Here is a 20,915-nt window from a genome sequence, read left to right on the forward strand (position 1 = left end):
CAGCGCTTTGCAGAAGAATGTGTTTGTTCCCATGGTCCTTTTCCTTGCTCTTCTCCATTCTCTCAACTTCATTCTCTCATTCTCACCCTCATTCTCATTCTGGCTCCTCCACGCAATGTCCTCTGAGAAAACCGGTTCCACCTCTTCGCCTTTATCGCCTCCACAGGCGACCGCTAGCGCTGGATGTCTTGATATCTTCAAGGGTCTCTTTGGCAATAGCACCAACGACTCCGGCAACCAGGAGCAGATCAACAGCGTAAAGTCTTTATTGCTGGGCGTAGAGGCCACCTCTGAGAACCATTGAGTGATTTGTCCCAGCAATGCCGAGCCATTGAAAGAATGGATTGCACAGCCTTTGTTCACTCTTTTTTTTTTTTTTTGCCCATACGCATGTCCAATTCTTGGTGATTAGGAGAAGGACGTCCAGGCGTATGGCGAGATGACCAACAATAACAATGGCAGCAACAGCACCCTGATCTCGTCCTTCCTACCAGCATACGACTCTTTGCAACAGGACATGAGCCAGCTTTTGGTCAGCAACAACGAGACTCAGCTGTCTGTGCTTTGGGAGCAGGATGAACTTGCTAAAACGATCGAGCAAGCTATCGGATCTGTTTCTAAAGAGCTTCGCGAGATCAGTTTGAAGGTGTGTGTGTATGCATATCAAGCGAGGACCCTGATCCTCTTTTAAATTATGAATCGAAAACGGAGCTACCAGGATAATTATTAACGCGTCCACGTTACGTTGTAACCAGCTTCATGAGAACCCAGAACTGAGTTATGAGGAGTACAAGGCCCATGCGCTTCTGACGGACTACCTGGAGAAGAAGGGCTTCCAGGTTGAGCGCAAGGCCTATGGATTGGACACGGCGTTCGTCGCCAGGGCGGGAAGCTCGGACAAGGTCACCATCGGTATCTGCTCTGAAGTGAGTGTTTTTTTTTTTTTTTTTCTTTTCTTTCAAAAATGATCAATTTTTTATTACGGAGTCCTGAATACTGGAAGCTGAATGTTCACCTTGGCACCCTTTTTTCGCGTGATAGTATGATGCCCTGCCCGGGATCGGACATGCCTGTGGTCACAACTTGATTGCTATCTCTGGTGTGGCGACAGCTATCGGCCTTAAGGCCGTCATCGAGAAATTTAACCTCCAAGCTGAGGTAAAGCTGTTTGGCACACCCGCCGAAGAGACCTCAGGTGAGGAAAAACATACCGTGCTTATTGATCACTCTACACATGTAACTTCCTCGTCATAGCCGCACACTATCTTACAACCAAAGAACTTCTTTCACCTTCACCATCGCATAGGCGGAAAGATCGTGATGCTGGAGAAGGGCGCGTTCAAGAACGTGGATGTCTGTATGATGCTTCACGGCTCGAGCTCTGATGTCATCTACCCCGCCTTCCTGGCCCTCGATACCGTCGATGTCGAGTTCTTTGGAAAGGCCTCACACGCTTCAGCTTCGCCCTGGGAGGGTATCAATGCCCTTGACGCTACTGTCTTGACTTACACGAATATTGGTCTGATGCGTCAGCAGATGCGGCCTCAACAGCGCGTCCATGGAATCATTAAGGATGGTGGCAAGGCCGCGAATATCATTCCGGATTACACGCGTTCGACTTATACGGTGCGCGCGCCCAAGTACTCGGAGGTCAAGGTGTTGAAGAAGAGGGTCGAGAAGATTTTTAAGGGCGCAGCTACTGCAACAGGATGCACCGTTAAGCTGACTTGGGGTAATCCTTACAAGGGTATGTACGATGTTGATAAAATTTGCGCCGCCATAGTGAAGAACACCGTTTTTCTTACGTTTCAGAAAACATTTTGATACTCGCGTTTTGACAACAAAACTTTTTTTCTTCTCGACAATAGACATTAGGACGAACGGTCATCTAACCCGCAAGTTCGAACAGTACATGAACGCCCAGGGCGTGCACTATCCTTCGAAGGAGGAACAGCTGTCCAAAGTATCTGGATCGACAGACATGGGCAACGTGACGTACGCCCTTCCCGGGATCCATCCAATGTTTAACATCCTAAACCTGGAAGGCAAGGAAGATCCGTCAATCAATTTGCATACTAAGGACTTTGCTGCAGCTGCCGCTCAGCCGATAGGTCATATTGCGACCATGAGGGCTGCCAAGGGTCTGGCCATAACTGGGCTAGAGTGCATTCTAGACGAGGGCTTCTTGAAGAGCGTTAAGCGTGAGTTCGAGGCGGCTCAATAGACGGGTTATATCTATTCAGAACATTAGGTTGTTCTGAATAGAATAATGAAGGTGTAAATAAAGATGAATAAAGTAGCCGCTATGGCCAGGGATGTGCAGCAATGGAATGGTGTCCATGGTCAGACTTCGTTGTGTGTTCTGAGATTTGGAAGTAAAGAAGCACTGGCGGCGTTGCCCCAAAATATGTCTACATTGCATTTATTTTATCTTTATAGCGACTTATTTTCGTCGCTCAAGAAACGGTTGGTTGAATCCATTTACTGCAGCGGTATCACCCGGACCACTCAGAACCAGAGTCTCGACGGAATGCTTGCGCCGTTGGATGGCTGCAAGATCTTTTTTTTTTTTTTTTTTTTTTTTCGTTTGATGTGCAATACAGTCCAATTGATTTTTTTTCTCCTAATTATTGACGCGTCATTGGTGGTGAGTGAACGTTAGGCTGGAGGTCATGCATGCATGCATGCATTCCCAGATCGTCTAAACCGTTATGAAAATATGCCAAACAAACAAACAAATAAATACACAAGCTAGCCATTATTAAATCTACGCTTGAGCTGGAGAAATCGAATTTTCCGTTCCCTAGGACTATTTCTAAAGGTATTACCGACTCGCTCCACCGAGAAAGATGATTAATGACGGGCCTTATCGATAAAAGACTAGGTGTCCAAAGGTCATGGTGGGACTGCAAGGTTATTAAAAAGAGTAGGACACCAATACGAGAACGACGAAATGTTTTTTTACAATATAACCTTATATTTTTATAACCGCCTCTTATATGATGACTATGCATTCTTTTGTTATCCTGAGCATCCCTGGGAAGATCTGGGGTCCTTCACTCTCAACCAGAACTGCTCCCAAACCCATCCACCGAGTACGTAATATGGTTCAGGCTCAACCTCGTCAGCTTTGGCAGCATGCGAACCTGTTGAAAGAGCTTTTGTTTTGTCATCGATCCGTATCGGATTACTCTATTTCCGTCGATAGGAATCAGTTGTGGTGCTGAACCTAGTCTCCATTGGTATGGCTGGAGCTGCAGTGGTGGCGGCTGAGGATCGTTTGAGGGCGATCCGTGCTCCATCGCCATGCTGACATCTGTCAACTCCAAGGTTTCAAGCTCTACGCACGACCAGGGCTGGTCAAATATCCTCAACGTCTCATTCTTGCCGAGCGAATGTGGATTGAACAAGAGCGATAGGTTTCGGAGACGAATGCAGTGCCTCAAGATTAGACAGATGTTCTCAGCATCGATCATGGGCACACTCCGAAGGCTGATGAAGCTCAATGTGAGCGAGGTTAAGGTTGAGGACTGTGTGATGAGCGCCTTGGTCATGGCGTTGTCTAGACAGGGAATATCGACTTTGAGCGATTCTATCCGGCCGGAGCAGAGCACCAGGTCCGAGTACTCTGTATCTGAGAGCAGGTCATACCCGTTTAGAGCCGAGCTGAATCGTGCCACGTACTCGATGGCCATGAGCTTGGGACAGCTCTCTCGCAGGACCGGGATCAGCGTTCGTGCATCGTCAGCGCTCTCGGAATAGAGTGAGAAGCGTTTCAGATCGGGGCAGGATCGAATTAGATCCACAAAGGCATCCTTCTTAGATACGCTGATGTCCAATTGAAGATCTGTCAACCCTTGGACCGCCTGGAGATGATATTGAGGATCTACGAGTGCAGGATCAGTCCATTCGATCGCCACAAAGACCAGATGGCTCAGTCTCTTGCACGCGCGCAAGAATTTGACGAATTGACGGCCAGACAGGGTCCAATGGGAGAGCTGCAATTCCTCGAGAGTCGAGGTCATTCTCATGAACAAATCGTAGTCAAGGCTGGGCAGGGTCATGGCCCGCATCGGCGATGGTGAGGTCGAGCCCTTGAGGACCAGGTTCTCGAGCGCTCCAGCATTGGCCTCGACCAGTGGCAACAGTTCCCGATTCCACCAGGAGATGTTCAGGGCTCTGAGGTGGATACACTCAAATGGGCCAGAGAAGGATCGATCGTAGAAGAAGACGCGGAAGAACCGACTGTTCTTGATTATGACCTCCTTGGGGATCGACCGCATCACGAACCCGCTGTAGACGTACCAGATTACCGGTAAAAGGGCGTCGCGCCATGTGCTGTTGACGGCCGTGCAGGAGAGCAGTGTCTTGGGAGTGTAGTCGTAAAAACCCAGGCGCTCACTGTACTTCCAGAGCGGGAGACAATGGCCGATCAAGGTGATGATCTCAGGCATGTTAAGAGGGTTCGGTGGGTCCATGGCGGCAGGCGATTAAAGGAGGAACTGGGTAATTGGAGAGGGTAGTCAAAATGAGGAACGCGGTGCCTAGACGTGTAATTCAATGTGTTCCAGGGGGGAGACAAGCATGGCACCACACAACTTAATATAGACAAGCAGCGCCTTTCGCACGGGCGGCTCCAGTTAATGCATTACCAAAGACGAGATTCGAAATCCGTGATTCGAAAAGAGGGTTGAGAGTGCAATGCGTCAGACGATGACTATGAGGTGGGTGGAATGGGGAGTGTTTTGGAAGTGTGCGCAAAGTGGAATTGCCTAATGGCTAATGGTGAATGGTAATGAGGCGGGCAGCGAGAGTCATATATACTTTTTCTCCCCATAATTCATTCAGGTTGAATAACAACGGTAGTGGGTCGAAAGGGATCCAATAACAATAACAATAACAATAACAGTGGCAATAGCAAGAGCAAGCGTTGACAAGGAAGTGAGAAATGGCAATGGCCCTATCGGAAATAAGAGGTTACCAAGGAACTTCAATTACTTATTCTGTACTTGGCATCCCGCAGCACAGAAAAACGCGGCTCGTGTGCAGCAATTGAATTCAATTCAAACATTCCTTATTCGAATTACGCTTAGCCCGTGTTGCCTGAACTGATCTGTCATCCTCCTACCTGGATGAATGCGACTGACCACTGGCCATTAGCCATTTGTGCCAGCAACAACAACCCTACCTACCTATCTATTTTCAGGCGCTCAATGCATTCCTGTTATCTTCAATGGCCGAGTGTATCTGTCAAGTTTGTGATGGCGGTCTGTTGAACAGCGCCTCTCCACTCCATCAATTCACACTGCATACCCACATTCCCAGAGTACTTTGCTCTTGTACAATGTCGAAGGAAAATGTTAGCACGAATACATTGAAGGCCGCCTTTTTTTTTTTTTTTTTTTTTTTTTGCTTTTCGTCGTTGGCTATGGCTGTCCGCGGCAATTGAGCTCTGGGCGGAGTGAAAACACGATCGAAAAAAAGGGGAGAGTCGACTGTGCTGTGCCAAGCAAGTGTTCAGCAGTTTTTTGAATCTACATCACTTTTGGGTTGGTTTGTCAGAATGAGTCCAGATTCAGGATGAGCAACGAGATGCGCAGCAGCAGAATGCGAGGAAGAATAGTGGTAAAAGATGTGGAAACAAAGAAAAATCCAATGATTCTGATGGGCCTGCATTCTCCCCTTCGACCGTTGTCCCTCGTAGCTTACTGCGTCCTACCCTGGCGTAGATGGACATATCCTACTGCGCAGATAAAGGTTACCATCCGCAGCAGCAGCTGTGTTTGCTGTCTCTATTGGTGTTGTTGGCCTAACAAGGAGTGTTTACTGTGCACACAGCCCAGCCCTTGGCGGTGCTCTTAACCATGATGACGGATGTCATTTGTTCTCATTATTATCCGCAGCCGCAGTTGGTGCTCATAGATGGCGGCAATGAATGTCAACAACCGTTGACAGCGAGCGAGCGTTGACACTAAGTGTATAAACCCAGGACGCAAAGAACTGCTTCATCAGGGCATGCGTCCCCATACTCCACCAGATAAAGGTGTTTCAAACGCGTCCAGGCGTGTTTCAGGAACAAGGTTTTTTTTCACGCTTCCCCCGGATGTGACCGCGAAACTCTCTTTCCTTCTCGTCTTTACTTCCTAACACTGATCAGCGATCCAGCTCCACCTTCATCGCTCATACACACCATGGCATCCTGCTCACGACTCAACACCGCCATGACTCTTGGTCTTCAGCGCTCACTTCTGAACAGCTCCCGGACAGCTGCTGCATCCCGCACCCGGTTCTCTTTTGCTAATCACGCCTCCCTCCGATCCTACACATCCACCACGACCAACAGCAACCCCTCGAAACCGACCTCGACTTTTATTCAAAACCCTACCTTCAAAAGCACCTCAGGCCTCAACCAGTCCCAACACAGCCCCCAGTTCAGGGCTCAAACAACTCAACTCCCTAGTGTGGCCTCGCGCACGCCTCTCTACATCCTCCTCGGCGTCCTTGGTGTCTCCTTCTGGGCTGGATCCGTGGCCGTAGCCGCGAATCACCAACGTCAGGGCACGAGCATCGTCCGAGGTACACTCTTCAATGTCAAGTTCGATACCAAGGCACAGGAATTGCTCGGTGATAATATTGATTTCACGAACAAGAGCTGGCCCTGGATCTCGGGTACGGTTGCCCATCTGAAGGGACGGGTCGATATCGAATACCAGGTCCGGGGGGATAAAGCCGAGGGAAGAGTACATTTTGTGGCGGTCCGTCCGGCGAAGCAGTGGGTGACCACGGACTTTACGCTGACGATGCCCGATGGGACGTGTGTGCCCCTGGGAGAGCATATGCTCTTGCCTGAACTTACAAACAACCAGTTCTGAAGGAGACAAGAAAATATCCACATAGTGAAAGAATAAAGATATAATGTTCGATCCATGACTCCATACCGAATCCTTGCAATTAGCTACAGCGAGGATATTATAAAACGGAGCCAGTTTCAATATATGATATTTGCAAAAGGCTTTCCCAAGGCTCAATTGCTTCTTGTCCAACCAGAGAGACCCGTTCCGAAGCCTGGGGGGGGCGGGGGAGGAGCGCAGGTACCAAGAGGTGGCTTGTTACTCATGAAAACAGATCTTCGTTTCAGGGGGAACCAAGGTTCATTTATGTTCATTCGTCCTCTCCATTCTCCCTCCACTCAACTCTTTCTGCAGACCATGGCATCAGCTTTCCGCTCCCTCTTCGCAGCATCCTCCCGTTTTGGGGCTGCCTCACCACGGCTCCGTACCTCTATCTATCCTTCCTCTCAGTCCTCAAAACTCGCGACCATTGCCAACGGTCGTATCTTCTTCCGCTCAAAACATGTTGACTACACACAAAAATACGCCGAAAAGCTGAAGCGCAAGGCACAAGAGTAAGAGAAGTCGAGGTTCCTATGGATGGCTTCCTCAACAACCCCCCATCCACTTGACCCTCCTTTGTGGCCTCTGAGAATTATTGACTAACAGAGGATTTTTACTATGCGAATTTTGATAGGGAGGGTGTTTCGACCATCGAGGAGTTGAAGGCAAAGGTGCTCCCAGTTACTCAGACGGCGTTCAAGAATGTGCTGCCCCAGGAGCCCAAGGTTGAAGAGAGCAGGAGTGTAGAACAGCAGGGTCAGGAGAAGACCAAGGATGCATCAACCCCCACCGCTAACGCTACTGTCGATCCTTCAAAAGCTTCGGAATCTGGAAATCCTGTACGTGTTGATCCTTGCTTATCAGCTTGCAGAACTGAAAAAAAAAAAAAAAAAAAAAAAAAAAATGAACATGAGTGTGAGGATCGATTATCCACTCGACCATGACAAGGAGGAATCGGGGATCTCATATCGCTGACCTGCTCTACTACATTATCTACGTTGTGCGTATATCTACATTAGTCACTGGACAAGATCATGAAGCTGGAGTTGGTTAAGGATTTGAACGTAGAGGATATCGGCAAGATCTGGATTCAAAAGCACATCGATCAGGAGGACACCATCTCGGCCGTCGTGCCTGCGGACACCTACAGAAAGATGCTGGCTCGGTCCAAGGAATACCCACTGGTACAGTTCTTATCCATCTTTCTCAGGTTCTTCAACATCTTCTCCATATTGTTTATTGTTACTAAAAACGAAATACGTCTATCGCTTTTTGTTCTTGAAACAAAAAAAAAAAAAAAAAAATAGTTCCTGCTGCCACTGTCCCACGGCGACGGCGTGGAGTTCTACTTGCTGCAGTTTTCTTTCCATCAGGTGATCTTCACCTCCTTGCTCGAATACAAGACCCACGGAGAGAACGCCCGTCCCTTCTTGACCCTCACTCACTACCCAGAGCTGATCGATTCCAAGAATATCGTCCTCATGAACGGATCCATCTCGACCGACCCCCGTATCCTCACCCCGGACCAGGCCCAGATCTTGACATTCGGTCTGCAGCAGTACTATGTCAGCGATCACAAGGAGAAACTCCAGCTCTTGCACGACTTTCATAAAAGACCCGAACAGTTTTCGCACGAAAAGTTGATCGAGTTAACAGAGATCTCTGGATAAGGATAGATAATAAACCACTTGGACATTCGAAAACCATCTCACATTTGAGAATCAAGACTTGAAAAAAATTACTTTTTTTTATTTACAACGTGCTTTTAACAATGGTTATTCATCTCTATCGAGAATGGTGTAGGATGCGTAGGGATAAACGGAAGGATGAAGGAGAGAAAAAGAGAGAGAAGGAGTGAAGAGAAAGAAATGGAGGAAGGGTGTCATCAAGACGTTCTATGTTACTCCTCTCCCGCTCCCACCGGTACCCTCACACATTTAGTGAAAGTACTTGCGAACAAGCGAGGGGACATAGCCCTCCTTCTTGTAGAAGGCAACAATCTTCTCGACCTTGCCCGCGACCACATCAGGAACGAGTCCAAAGTGCTTGTAGACCTCCTTGAAAGGACCCGAGGCACCAAAGGTATCGATACCGATGCACTCATGTGCGTAGCGGTCCCAGCCAAAGGTGGTCATGGCCTCAACAGCAACAGTGGGGACACCATCAATGAAGACCGAGGCCCTGTACTCGTGCGACTGCTCATCGAACAAGGTGGTCGAGGGCATCGAGACAATACGGGCCTTGATACCCTGCTCAGCCAACAACTTGGCAGCGTCAACGCACAGCGAGACCTCAGATCCAGTTCCGACCAGGGTGACATCGGCGCCCTCAACCTCCTGAAGAACATATCCTCCGTGCAGGGTCTTCTCGATCGAGGAACCCTCGAGCTGGGGCAAGTCCTGGCGGGTCAAGGCCAAAACCGAGGGACGGTGCTTGGCAGTGATGGCGAACAAGTAGGCTCCCGAGGTCTCGTTACCGTCAGCAGGACGCAAGTCAACAAGATTGGGGGTAGCACGGATCATAGCCATGGTCTCAATAGGCTGGTGAGTAGGACCATCCTCTCCCAAACCTAGTACAATCAGAAGGGTCCAGGTCAGTACAGATCCTGCCTTGATTGCTCCTTTACAAATGTACAAGATGAAGTTATGTGCAGAGGAAGTGCTGTAAGTAGGGTGAATCGAATCAACACATACCAATGGAGTCGTGGGTCATGATGTAGATGACACGGTGTCCAGAAAGAGCGGACAGGCGGACAGCGCCTATTCATCACAAAGACGTAGAAAAAAAAATACGTTAGCATAACTGATTTCATACAGAAGGAAAGGGGGAAAAAAAAATAAAGTGCGTTCAAAGCAAGCAACACAAAAGGAGATAGTGCGCGAAGAGACATACCAGAGGCATAGCTGATGAAGTTGAGGAAGGTGGCGCCGGCGGGGATGATTCCACCATAGGCATCCAAACCGTTCATAATAGCCGACATGCCGTGCTCACGGACACCATAGCGAAGGTAGCGTCCGGCATAGTTACCGATGCCAGAGTTATCGGGCTGGAAGTCGACAGCGGTCTTCCAGCGGGTCAAGTTAGATCCAGTCAAATCAGCTGAGCCGATCATCAACTCGGGCAAGAGGTCAGCGACCTTGTTCAAGACAGCCTCGGACAGCTTGCGGGTGGCAACGGGCTTGTCAGCAGGGGTGAAGCGAGGCAGAGCCTTGGCCCAGTCCTCGGGCAAGTCCTTGTTCAAGCGGCGCTTGAGTTCAGCGCTGAGCTCGGGGTATTCAGCAGAGTACTTCTCAACAAGAGCGTCCCACTCCTGGTTGAGGGCAGCACCCTTGGCAGCCCTGGCGTGGTAAAGATCATAGGTCGACTGAGGGACGGCGAAGGTCTCCTCGGGGTTGAAGCCCATGTTCTTCTTCAACTGGACGATATCGTCAGCCTTGAGGGGTGATCCGTGAACCTTCTCAGTACCCTGCATCAAGGAACCGAAACCGATGGTGGTGTAGACCTTGATCAAAGAGGGCTTGTTGGTGACCTTCTTGGCCTCCTCAATGGCGTGAGCAATGCCCTCCAAATCGCTGTTGCCGTCCTTGACGACGATGACGTGCCAGCCATAGGACTCGAAACGCTTGACAACATCCTCAGTGAAGGAGACCTCGGTTTCGCCGTCAATGGTGATGTGGTTGTCGTCGTAGAGAGCAATCAACTTGCCCAACTGCAAGTGACTGTTGGGGGCGCAATTAACAGGCATAAGATAAAGAGAGAAAAAAATGTTGAGCTGCCCTGTTATCTCAATTGATAAATGCTGGCCGATCGATGTGGGGTAGAACGGACGGAGGAGATAAAAACTTACCCAGCAAGGGAGGCAGCCTCGCTGGCAACACCCTCCTGCAAGCATCCGTCACCAGTGATCATGTAGGTGTAGTTGTCGAAGAGCTCGTAGCCGGGCTTGTTGAAGGTAGCAGCCATATGAGCCTCACCGATGGCCAAACCGACGGCGTTAGCGAAACCTTGGCCAAGAGGACCCTATGATTGAGATACGCCGCACAATGAAGAATTGGTCAACCGAATGAGTCTTGGAGTCATACACGGACACCAGCACGATATTTAAGGGGGCTCTAAACATTCCGGCGAGGACTTACGGTGGTGACCTCGATACCGACGGTAATATGTGACTCAGGATGGCCAGGGGTCCTGTAGAGCACAGACGTGGCACAGGCTCAAACGCATTAGTGGACATTCATTAACCAAAGAATGCAGCACACCATGCGAAACGTGAATGTGATAAACGACAATGGTTTGCTGGGTATCCTTTTCGCTTAGCTGCCCCAAGAAAGATAGATGGAAGGAGTGGGATAAAAAAAAACGGGGTTTGGAAAAGTATGGGTACACAACGCATACGACGGGCGGAATCTGATTTCATGGGACTGGCACAGAAAAAAAAAACTGGGTGACACATCGAAGGAGGAAAATAACATGCAAAGATCAGGGAACTTCTTTGGGCGCTCCCATTCCCCCAGCCCCCGCCGTCGACCATTCGTTGCATGTTATCGGGAGTAGGACAGCCATAGACAAGGGGGAAAGGGAAGGGGCTGCCATGCGAAGCAAAAAGACCGCAGGAATGAAAAGAGGTTTCCTTACTTGCTGTTGAGCTGGCGGAAGGCCTTCAAGTCATCCATGCTGGTAGGGTAACCAGCCAAGTGGAGCAAGATGTACTGGAGGGCACAGGCATGTCCGTTCGACAAGACGAAGCGATCGCGCTTGGCCTGGAGTATCCCAATGGACCAAAAGTAATGGTAAACCGAAGCAATTGCTTTCATCAGTTCGCATTCTTCGCCGATCGATCATTCAAAATAAAAAAGAGAAAAGTCCTTTTCTGACTTACCCACTTGGCATTCTTGGGGTTGTAGTTCATGTAATGCGCGAAGAGCAAGTGCGCCATGGGAGCGCAACCCATGGGGGCACCTTTCGATTGCAAAGAAACAGGGCGGGTAGCCATAGGATTAAATTCAATTGCTCGCCTGAGACATGGAAACTGATCGCGAACTGAACGCGTCCCTCATTCGGTGAATGAGTGAATGAGCTTACCAGGGTGACCAGAGTTGCTCTTGAAGACAGTGTCCGCAGCGAGCACACGGATGGTGTTGATGGCATGGGTGTCGTCCTGGGTGAAGCTCATATTGGCGTTGTGGGTTTGAAGAAAAGAAGGGACTGAGGTGAAGAGGAATGATTGTCTCCTCACGTTCAATTTAAACTACAATTTGATTGGTGGCTTATTCCTTCCCCTGGCAGGGGTTTGTGTTTCCATGTGCTGCAGCAATCGAGGTCATGGATTGGTAAGTGTTCGTCATCCGCTGAAACCCATACATCGCTACCATGGGATAGTACGATTAATAATGAACTTTCAGAAAATCAGACACTTTTCAAAGGCGCCATGGCGTTACAAGCCTTGAAAATAACTACCAACGCACCTGCGATAAGCATACAAAACAGTTAGCGATATCAGTAAGCCGTGCTGGACTGAGGAGATGGGAAGAAACCCTGACTAATGGGCTGGGTATCCAGCTGAAAGGGGAGTGATTATGATGGCAATAATAGTCATCAGGCCAGAGCATGAAAGCAGCGTACTTGGGGGATCGACAGCGGCAAGAGATCGGCATTGCAAGAGGGAAGATATATAAAATGTGGAGAAGGAAAGAAAGACGAATAGGAAGGGGTTTGAAGGGTGGCCAATGCTCAACCTGATACTTTGCATACTTGAAAAATATAAACAAAAAAAAGCGCGGAAGCAGGAATAAAAGCACCAGGGTGAGGATCAAAGAAAGGATCAAGGAAAGGGTCAAGGAAAGGACAACAGGAAGGACCAAAGAAAGGGTGACAAAAAGAACCATGAGGATGAAGAAAGAAAGAAGAATGAATAAATGAATCAAAGAATGAAAGAAAGCTAAGGACGACTATCTAGGAGCATCGTTAGAGTGCGTGTAAAGACGTCCATTCGAAGGGAAGGCTCTGCCTGAACGTCAACAAATCAAAACGGCGTAAAAATTATAGTTTAACCCTCAGAGCATGCACGCGTGCAATCTTAGGACTTTTTTTTCGTGAATATGAAATATGTTGTAGTTATATGAAGTATGAAACGCCATAATTAATTGACGCGGGTATCGCTGTTGAAAAGGAAAGGAAAAGAAGACCGCCTCTTGGTCCAGCTGCAACAAAACTTGCGTTGTTCATTGTTGACCTGCCTCCTATACGTTGTATTTATTGTATGTGTCTCGGCAACTGTTGCCTTCATGGATTGCTGCAACTGTCAAGCCCCGTCTATGAACACTCAACCAACTGAACAAAATATACATGTCAATATACCACTGAAATCAAGAACCAAGCGTATATCTCCGGACAAGTGTTGAGCCATAGTCCTCCCTCACAGCCCACTCTATCTTGATTAAGCGTGCCATAGATCTGGAGGGAGACAATACTCATGTTGTTCATTTGATGCGTTTGTTTCTAAAACTATAACCAGTGTCTAGGCTAGAGATGGGTTTGCCGAGAAAGAAGAAAGGGCGCGATATGTGGAGGCGAGATGATCAAAGCGAAAGCCAGTATTGGTCCATGAACTCGACTTTTAAGCAGACAGATGTTCCAGAGTCCACGGAGTATGTACATGCAAAATGAAAATATGAATAGCCTTGCATGAAAGCAAAAGCAATAAGCGCTTTATGTGAAATGCAAATATCAAGCGACTTAAAGATGAAATCTGTATAAAAGAAGAAAGGAGCAAAACAAAATAAAATATAAAAAGGCGCTAGAAATTGGAGATATGGCACCATATCGCTCTCGCTTAGCATGCATGCACTATTATGGCGAAAAAATAAAATCCATCAAGCTTGACCTGCCCAAAAGAACGACAGTTGGACACTAAAAGCACAAACGCGGCCATTTGTTGTTGTTGTTTTCAACCACGCCTTTCGTGTGTGCCCATGTTGTCGTCGTTTACCGCTTTCGGTTGAGTAAGGGTCTAGACACTGGCACTTCTGCTTCCTTTTTTGTGTGCTTTCTCTGACCCGCACAGCGAAAATAACAAAACTCTATATCAATTGTTCAAAAGGACACAAAGATGGCGTTTTGGGATGTTTGTTCACGTTGTTAGCGGATAAACCACTAAGAAACAGCTTTTATGGCATGGTTAAAAGTTTTCAGTCGAATCGTATCATCGTATCTGTTCGAAATAGTCTACTACTATTTCTCCATCCTAGGGAGATGGTGCTCATGATGTATCAGTTGAGTAGATACTGTAGCTCCTAAAAATATCGTCTCTAGTCAAATGCAACCATCGGCTGCGAATCTTCGGTTCTTATGATCCCCCTTCATCTCATCATATCGCGTCATACACGAGCGAAAACCACCATGCAGGAGATAGATTTCTGAAAGACTAGAAGTCGGTCTGCATACTAATTTAATGCGTCCATGTTTACAAAAAACTGTATGGGCTGTTGGAAAGAGGCCATCTTACGGATCGTAGAGAGAAAACGCGTGGCAGCACGCGGGGGTATCCTGAAATATGACAAGAAACGCGATCGTACGACAGATCCTGCAGATGGGACGTACATGTGTGAGTTAGGCATCAATGTTTACCCGCCATTTTTTTTTCTTGCCTCTCCAAACTGTGTTTTGACCGCATGCAAATACTCGATACTTCGGCATCTTTATCTATTCAGTAACCCGTAGAAGCGAGCTTGGAAGTTAAAGTTATTATATGTAGGGTCAAGCCTAGACAGATGCCAGGCTCAATGGATCATTTTTAATATTTATTTCACTTGGAGACGGGGTCCGAAGTTCGGGGATAGCTATCAGATGTAGACTATGCATGGTGGTAATGGTGTAGACTGCGTAGTTTAGAGTATTCAGACTGCGTGTAACATGAAAATAAAAAAGCAGACGTAACCACTGGCGCAGTGGCAGCTTGTTTGGTCCATCTTTTCTAGGAGATAGATCGCGATAGCTTACCGAAATGTCGCCATTTTGCACCCTATTGTGCCACTTCTCGCCCTATAAACCTTAAACTTCTCCAGGGCGCAGTCACATCCACACGCAAAGAGACCGTTGCGATGCGTGCATAGGATAGACAGCGTATGCATGGATGCTACTTGTATCTGGACCATAAAAAGGGGAAGTAAATGCACTATAGAGCAAGCAGAGATGAAGGGAAGCAAGACAGAAAAAAAAGGAAAGGAGAGGATATATTCCTTCTGAAAGACGGGGATCAACTGTGGAATTGATCGCGTCTAAGAATTCTTTTTTCAGAGTGAGAATGTCGGTAGCTGCGTTGGGAATGCTATGGCCGGCTCTTGGAAAGGGTCTGGTCTGTCTGGTTGCATGTGTGCCCGGTGATATCAGGGTTTCCCTTCGGCGGGTAGGATCTGGTCGCGAGAGAAGCGCGGTGTTTTTCGCAGCGGATGATTACAAATGATGCGATCGGCCTCTTGCGATAGACGACATGTCCATTCGAATGAATGGATGTGGTATCACTATTGAATGCACAATATATATTGGCATGAAAGAATGAAAGAGTGAATGGACGAATGAATAGGTGAGTATGCACTCTTCCGGATACAAATCCATGTCTGCCACCATCGTTGTTGTCGTCTGTCCTTCTCGATCGAGCAATCTTGGTCCTTCTCTTCACTCCCTCTCCTCTTTTTTATCCATCCGTCTTGTCTTTACACCACCTCTCCTCCTTTCTCTTTACTTCCTCCATAAAGAATACTCTCTCTGATCGACCCAGCACACCCCGCCTTCTCACTTCTCTCTCTCTCGCGTGCACAAACACACATCCCTCTCACCTACCTCGGACTTTTCTATAAAAGACATCGACCCTGACTCCCCCTCTCCTTCCTCCACTTTCACTTCACTTCATTCTCTCTCTCTCTTTCTCTCTCTCTCCGCTGAAGTCTCCTACGCTCGCGCTGCGCTTGATCAATCTCAGCGACAGCACCTCCCCCCCCTCCCCTGACACACTACTCATCGTAGACTCCATTCCTACTCCTCACATCTTCACACTCCACCCTCCAACATGGCTGACCAAGAGTTGCGAGAGTTCGGACACAGCTTGATCAGCTGGGTCAAAGCCTTCCCCAGAAATACCCCACGCTACATCCAAGAGCGGCTACCCATCATCAAATGGTAAAAACAAGTGCCATCCATCCTACAACCTCCTACCACACCACGCCAAAGCACGCTGAAAATCTCTCACTCCTAAAATTACTTCGCCCACAATCAGACCCTTTCCTTCACCCCTCAGCAATGGCATCCACTTCAGAGCAACTAAACTTCATAGTAACTGACATTTCTTATATCCAATTGACACCCTCACACTCTCAGGCTGCCAAAATACCAACGTGCCTGGGCCATCAGGGATATCATTGCCGGCATCACTGTCGGTCTGATTGTCGTTCCTCAGGGAATGTCCTATGCTAAGGTCGCAGGGTTGCCTGTCCAGCATGGTCTCTACTCTGCTTATATCGGTGCTATCTTCTATTGCTTCATGGGAACCTCCAAAGACTTGACTATCGGACCAACGGCTGTTATCTCGCTCATCACTGGTGAAATCGTTTCTGAATTGACGGGTCGATTGACCCCACCGGAAGTTGCTGCTATCTCCTGCCTGGTTGTCGGACTCTTGACCCTGATCCTCGGTGTGCTGCGCTTGGGTATCATCCTGGACTTCTTCCCCACGACGGTCTTGGTTGGCTACACGACAGGCGCGGCCGTGACGATCATCATCCAGCAGATCCCCAAGTGGTTGGGTGTGCCCAACATCAACAATCGCGCACCCGTTTACAACATCATCATATCTATGTTCCAGGCAATCAGGACACTCTCCTGGCTCGATCTGGTCTTTGGTCTGGTCTCGATGTTCATTTTGGTCGCCATTGGCCTCGCTGTTGATCGATGGGGTCGTGGCAGGTTCTCGATCCAGATGATCAAGATCTCGCGCTTCTTCTTTATCACGGTCCTGGCGACTGCTCTCTCCTATGCTGTCAACAAGGATGCGCCACATGATGCCAAGGGCAATATCATCCCTAAACTTTCGATCCTCAAAACCGTGCCCTCGGGTTTGCCTACGCCAACGGTGCCTCAGCTGACGTCCGATATCATCTCTGATATGGCGCCTAAGCTGGCGGCTATCACATTGGCTGTCATTCTAGAGCACATTGCCATTGGAAAGGCCTTTGCGCGTCGAAACCGGTACCAGATCGATTCCAACCAAGAGCTGCTCACCATTGGTTTGGCCAATGTTACAGCGTCGTTCTTTGGTGCATATGCCGTGACGGGATCGTTCTCGCGCTCGGCCGTAAAGTTCCAGTGCGGCGTCAAGACCCCCTTTGCAGGATTTGTAACAGGAGCATTGGTTCTGTTGGCAATTTTCTTCCTGACCCCTATGTAAGTACAAGTACATTTTATTCGGTTGCTCATTTTGTTCGAACCACCCTTCCATTTCATTTGATCGGGGAGTTTGGATGCATGTGGTCTTGTACATGTAATGCCTTGTGCATCAAGGCCCAATTTACGTTGTGAAGAGAGCCTCGGTTTGCCATGGGCATAGTTGTATCAGCATACTAACCCTAGCCCACGTTTTCTCTCCTTTTCCCCCTTTGCATACATCTGCGCACCTTCCTACGCGTTGCTCTCTCCATGCATAAAATGCATTGGGATACAATCATCCTATTTCATGCAACCTGCAAAAACAAACAAACACAGCTTCTTTTACATCCCTGATGCTGCCCTTTCCGCAGTCATCATGGTCGCGGTCTCGACACTGGTCTCGCCTCCTTCGGTCTTTTACCAGTTCTTCAAGATCAATCTCTGGGATTTCCTCTCTTCCCAGGTCGCGCTCTGGATCACCATCTTTGTCTCTGTCGAGACCGGTATTGCCGCCGGTGTTGGATTCTCCTTGGTCGTCCTCCTCTTCCGTGTAGCCCGTCCCAACTTCCATGTTCTCCGTCAGCTCAAGGATCGGCCGGATGTCTATATTGATTCTTCTGTCGATAGCACTTTGGACACAGTCCCCGGACCCCACGGTGTCCTAGTGTTCAGAATCGAGGAGTCCACGACCTTCCCTAACACCGAGACCTTCAAGACCTGGGTGGTTGAGGAGGCCTACAAGTACACGCGCTTTGGTGGCAAGGTCAAGGATGTCGCGGACAGATTGTGGTCTGATGATCTAGAGGTCCATATCCGTGACCTGCGCAAGGTTGCTCATGGATCGAGCTCGAACATCACGGACGATGATCTGCCCAAGCTACGCGCGGTCATCCTGGACTTTTCGGCTGTCAACAACATTGACTCTACTGGCCTTCAGGGTCTCTTTGATCTGAGAGAATTGCTGAGGGATTATGCTGGTGTGTCAGATTACCCTGATACGTTCTTCGAGGTACACTTTGTCGGTATCCAGGCGAATGTACTCCGCATCCTGGAGCTGTCGGGTATTACTCGACCAGTCGGTTCTATTGCGCTTCAGAAGGTCCAGGTCCTGGATGATGGGCGGGATGTTGAGAAAAACGAGGTGGCTGAGCATGACGGGCGGAGCGATACTGAGGTGGGTCAATCCCATGATGACGAGCTTAAGATCGAGTCCAGGAAGGCCCGTCCTACGCCTGGTGATATTGGATCGGCCGCGTACTCGGTCAACGGTATGGGTTCGAGTCCGTTCTTGAAGGAGGAGGGTCTTGTCCATTTGACGGTCCGCGACGCTGTTGATTCGGTCTTGATCCGCGCTAGTAACTGGGAGCGTGATGTCCACCATAACTCGGGCGAGCACTCGCAGCACCATACCTTGTCCTCGGATGAGGAGGATAACCGATCCGTCAAGGACAAATCCGAGGTTCATTACGTTTAAAAAATACGCGCTTTTAAAGCAATATACCCATGGTACTTAATTCATCCCATCTGTCCTTCACTTAAAAACTTGAATAAAAACAAAAAATAATAAAACCTCCATCGTATCAACCTCAATTGAAGAGTTAGAAGAGAGGGGGTGTACGGTCGAAGTTGAACATTTAGATCGGGTGCAGAAACTTAGTCATATGGATTATGAAGGGAGTTTTTTTTTTTTTTTTTTTTGCACAGATGGATTTTATTGTTCTTCTAGTTGGATACTGCTACTACTGGTTTGGCAGCCGGTTCATAGTCCAATGGCATAAGGTTCTGTTTCATGATCTCGTATGTCGAAAAGAAGATGGAGCATACACAGAACCACCAGAGACTCCTGGGAATGGCGCCTACAAAGAACGCGCTGTATACGCTCTGGCCATGTCGCATGGATCGAACAACAGCGTTCGAATGCGCGCTCGACTTGAAGGCCTGCATCGCCGCCTGGTTGTACATCTCTCTGCTGATGCCCGTCATGGTGATCTCCTGCATGGCGACCTTTGCACCGGCGGCCTTCTTAAAGGTCATGATTCTGGTTCGAATGACGTCCATGGGCGTCGTAAAGTATCCAGCCAAGAACCCAGAAATCCCTCCGAACAAGGTCGATGTCATCGGTGGAATCTTGACCTCGACGGGTGAGCTGGCGATGTAATTGGGGTCGGATGTGATCTGGGTGACAAGATTACGGGTGTGGTAAGCCTTGAAATTCTCGTAGGTCGTAAAGAGGATAACCATGAAGGGGCAATCGCGCGCAGTCGTGCTCCAGAATCCACGGAAGAGTCCTCGTACGCCCTCGTCCCTCAAGACAGCTCTGAAGACATATCCGGCATCGACACCTCCTACTGGTGCATTTGGTACGTTGACGTAGTATCCTGTCTGCAGTCTGGAGGTGATGACCTCACGGGGTACCTTGATGACTGAGGAGGCGAGGTCACCGATGATGGCTGAGATGGCTGTTGCGGGGATGGGCGAGAGGGTTGGGAGCCACCAGGGGTGTTGTGGTGGGTTAAGTCCGGTTTGGAAGCGCGATGTTGGTGGCAAAAGATATGATTTTGTAAGCTCGTAGAACGAGAACCGTGCACCTCCCTACAACGCAAACAAAACAACAAAGGGCGATAGCAGATTAGATATCAGATAGGCGGAAGGGGGGAAACACGCAGATGTCGTCAGTATATTCTTGATTCCCTTACCTGAAGACCAGCACCGATGGAGCTGACGAGGAAGCCCTTTCCAAGCAAGCGGATGGTTTCGCGGGTAAAGACCGCAGACCAGGCGATGCCTGATCCTCCGGGGACCTGCATTCTGGTCTTGAGAGTATCCAATGGGTGCATTACTGCATATGAGAGCGAAAGGGAAACAGCGCCTGCCTGGAAGTGGTCTAGTTGATACAAAGGAGTCCATTGTTAGATCGATTGGGACTGGTGTGGATTCCTGTTGAATCTTTGGATGGTCGAAAGGGAATACTCTGAGAGCGGTACTTACTCTTGAACTTTTGTGTCTGGGTGTAGGCTGGTGTGTGTACTACTGAAGCAGCATGGGCATGCTGTGCAGCAGCTGCAGCCTTTGCAGCCTGGGTATAAGGATAGGTCTGTTGTTGTTGCTGCATCATGGTGAAGCTGTGTCTTGAGTGGGTGTGTGGGCAGGAGGAGGGAAGGAAAGGGAGAGGTATTGGTGTCTGAGGATTAGAATGCAAAGGAGGGATGCTGGAAGAGTGGGGAGTAAGGTGTACAGAGACAAGAAAGGATCGAAGGTGTCTACTGAATTGAAAGGCGATATGATCTGTCTTTTGTGTGTGTGCGTGTATATGTATGAGAGAGAGAGAGAGAGAGAGAGAGAGAGAGAGAGAGAGAGAGAGAGAGAGAGAGAGAGAGAGAGAGAGAGAGAGAGAGGAGGGAGGGGAGGAGTGAGAAAGACAGAGGAGATATAAGCGAGAGTGAGGATTGAAGTGAAGAAGAAGGAAAAGAAAGAGAGAAATAAAATCCTTCGGTGCCCTTGTAGATGAATAAATAAGCGAATAAACATTGCCCGGAGAAAATAAAAGCTAACGGGTATCTGGCATGTGGCAGATGAATGAACAGGGAAGTAAACGAAAGAGCTGAT

General features: G+C 48.6%; 7 protein-coding genes across 7 annotated transcripts; 4 read left to right on the forward strand and 3 right to left on the reverse strand.

Annotated features, from left to right (window-relative positions):
• Positions 1-517: 517 nt before the first annotated feature.
• On the forward strand, positions 518-2,224 carry BC939DRAFT_402301 (uncharacterized protein; the record flags this gene model as incomplete). The annotated part of the gene is made up of 5 exons (XM_051552668.1): positions 518-646; positions 756-926; positions 1,042-1,195; positions 1,307-1,747; positions 1,869-2,224. 5 exons carry the CDS (start codon positions 518-520, stop codon positions 2,222-2,224), a joined length of 1,251 nt encoding a protein of 416 aa, XP_051407777.1.
• A 764-nt stretch (positions 2,225-2,988) lies between these two features.
• On the reverse strand, positions 2,989-4,200 carry BC939DRAFT_465091 (uncharacterized protein). The gene has a single exon (XM_051557455.1). It carries the CDS (start codon positions 4,071-4,073, stop codon positions 3,063-3,065), a length of 1,011 nt encoding a protein of 336 aa, XP_051407778.1. The 5' UTR covers positions 4,074-4,200; the 3' UTR covers positions 2,989-3,062.
• Positions 4,201-6,101: 1,901 nt separating this feature from the next.
• BC939DRAFT_465092 (cytochrome oxidase complex assembly protein 1-domain-containing protein) lies at positions 6,102-6,930 on the forward strand. The gene has a single exon (XM_051557456.1). The coding sequence runs from the start codon at positions 6,192-6,194 to the stop codon at positions 6,870-6,872; it is 681 nt and encodes a 226-aa protein (XP_051407779.1). The 5' UTR covers positions 6,102-6,191; the 3' UTR covers positions 6,873-6,930.
• Positions 6,931-7,208: 278 nt separating this feature from the next.
• Positions 7,209-8,563, forward strand: BC939DRAFT_480939 (ATP11 protein-domain-containing protein; the record flags this gene model as incomplete). The annotated part of the gene is made up of 4 exons (XM_051558983.1): positions 7,209-7,405; positions 7,528-7,732; positions 7,913-8,077; positions 8,201-8,563. The coding sequence occupies 4 exons, from the start codon at positions 7,209-7,211 to the stop codon at positions 8,561-8,563; spliced, it is 930 nt and encodes a 309-aa protein (XP_051407780.1).
• A 58-nt stretch (positions 8,564-8,621) lies between these two features.
• BC939DRAFT_465095 (transketolase) lies at positions 8,622-12,101 on the reverse strand. The gene is made up of 8 exons (XM_051557457.1): positions 11,976-12,101; positions 11,773-11,852; positions 11,529-11,653; positions 11,030-11,081; positions 10,741-10,913; positions 9,786-10,612; positions 9,587-9,652; positions 8,622-9,462 (listed from the first exon to the last, which is right to left on the reverse strand). The coding sequence occupies exons 1-8, from the start codon at positions 12,064-12,066 to the stop codon at positions 8,831-8,833; spliced, it is 2,046 nt and encodes a 681-aa protein (XP_051407781.1). The 5' UTR covers positions 12,067-12,101; the 3' UTR covers positions 8,622-8,830.
• A 4,168-nt stretch (positions 12,102-16,269) lies between these two features.
• Positions 16,270-18,783, forward strand: BC939DRAFT_402294 (sulfate transporter family-domain-containing protein; the record flags this gene model as incomplete). Its single annotated transcript, XM_051552667.1, has 2 exons — positions 16,270-17,327; positions 17,646-18,783. Coding segments are annotated over 2 exons (2,196 nt in total), but the record flags the coding sequence as incomplete, so codon positions are not given.
• Positions 18,784-19,031: 248 nt separating this feature from the next.
• Positions 19,032-20,424, reverse strand: BC939DRAFT_480942 (mitochondrial carrier domain-containing protein; the record flags this gene model as incomplete). Its single annotated transcript, XM_051558984.1, has 3 exons — positions 19,032-19,901; positions 20,006-20,193; positions 20,298-20,424. 3 exons carry the CDS (start codon positions 20,422-20,424, stop codon positions 19,032-19,034), a joined length of 1,185 nt encoding a protein of 394 aa, XP_051407783.1.
• Between the last annotated feature and the right edge of the window lie 491 nt (positions 20,425-20,915).

The sequence above is a fragment of the Gamsiella multidivaricata genome (genome assembly GCF_025024155.1).
Source record: "Gamsiella multidivaricata strain RSA 2152 chromosome Unknown BC939scaffold_87, whole genome shotgun sequence".
In the NCBI taxonomy this organism is placed as follows: Eukaryota; Fungi; Mortierellomycota; class Mortierellomycetes; order Mortierellales; family Mortierellaceae; genus Gamsiella; species Gamsiella multidivaricata.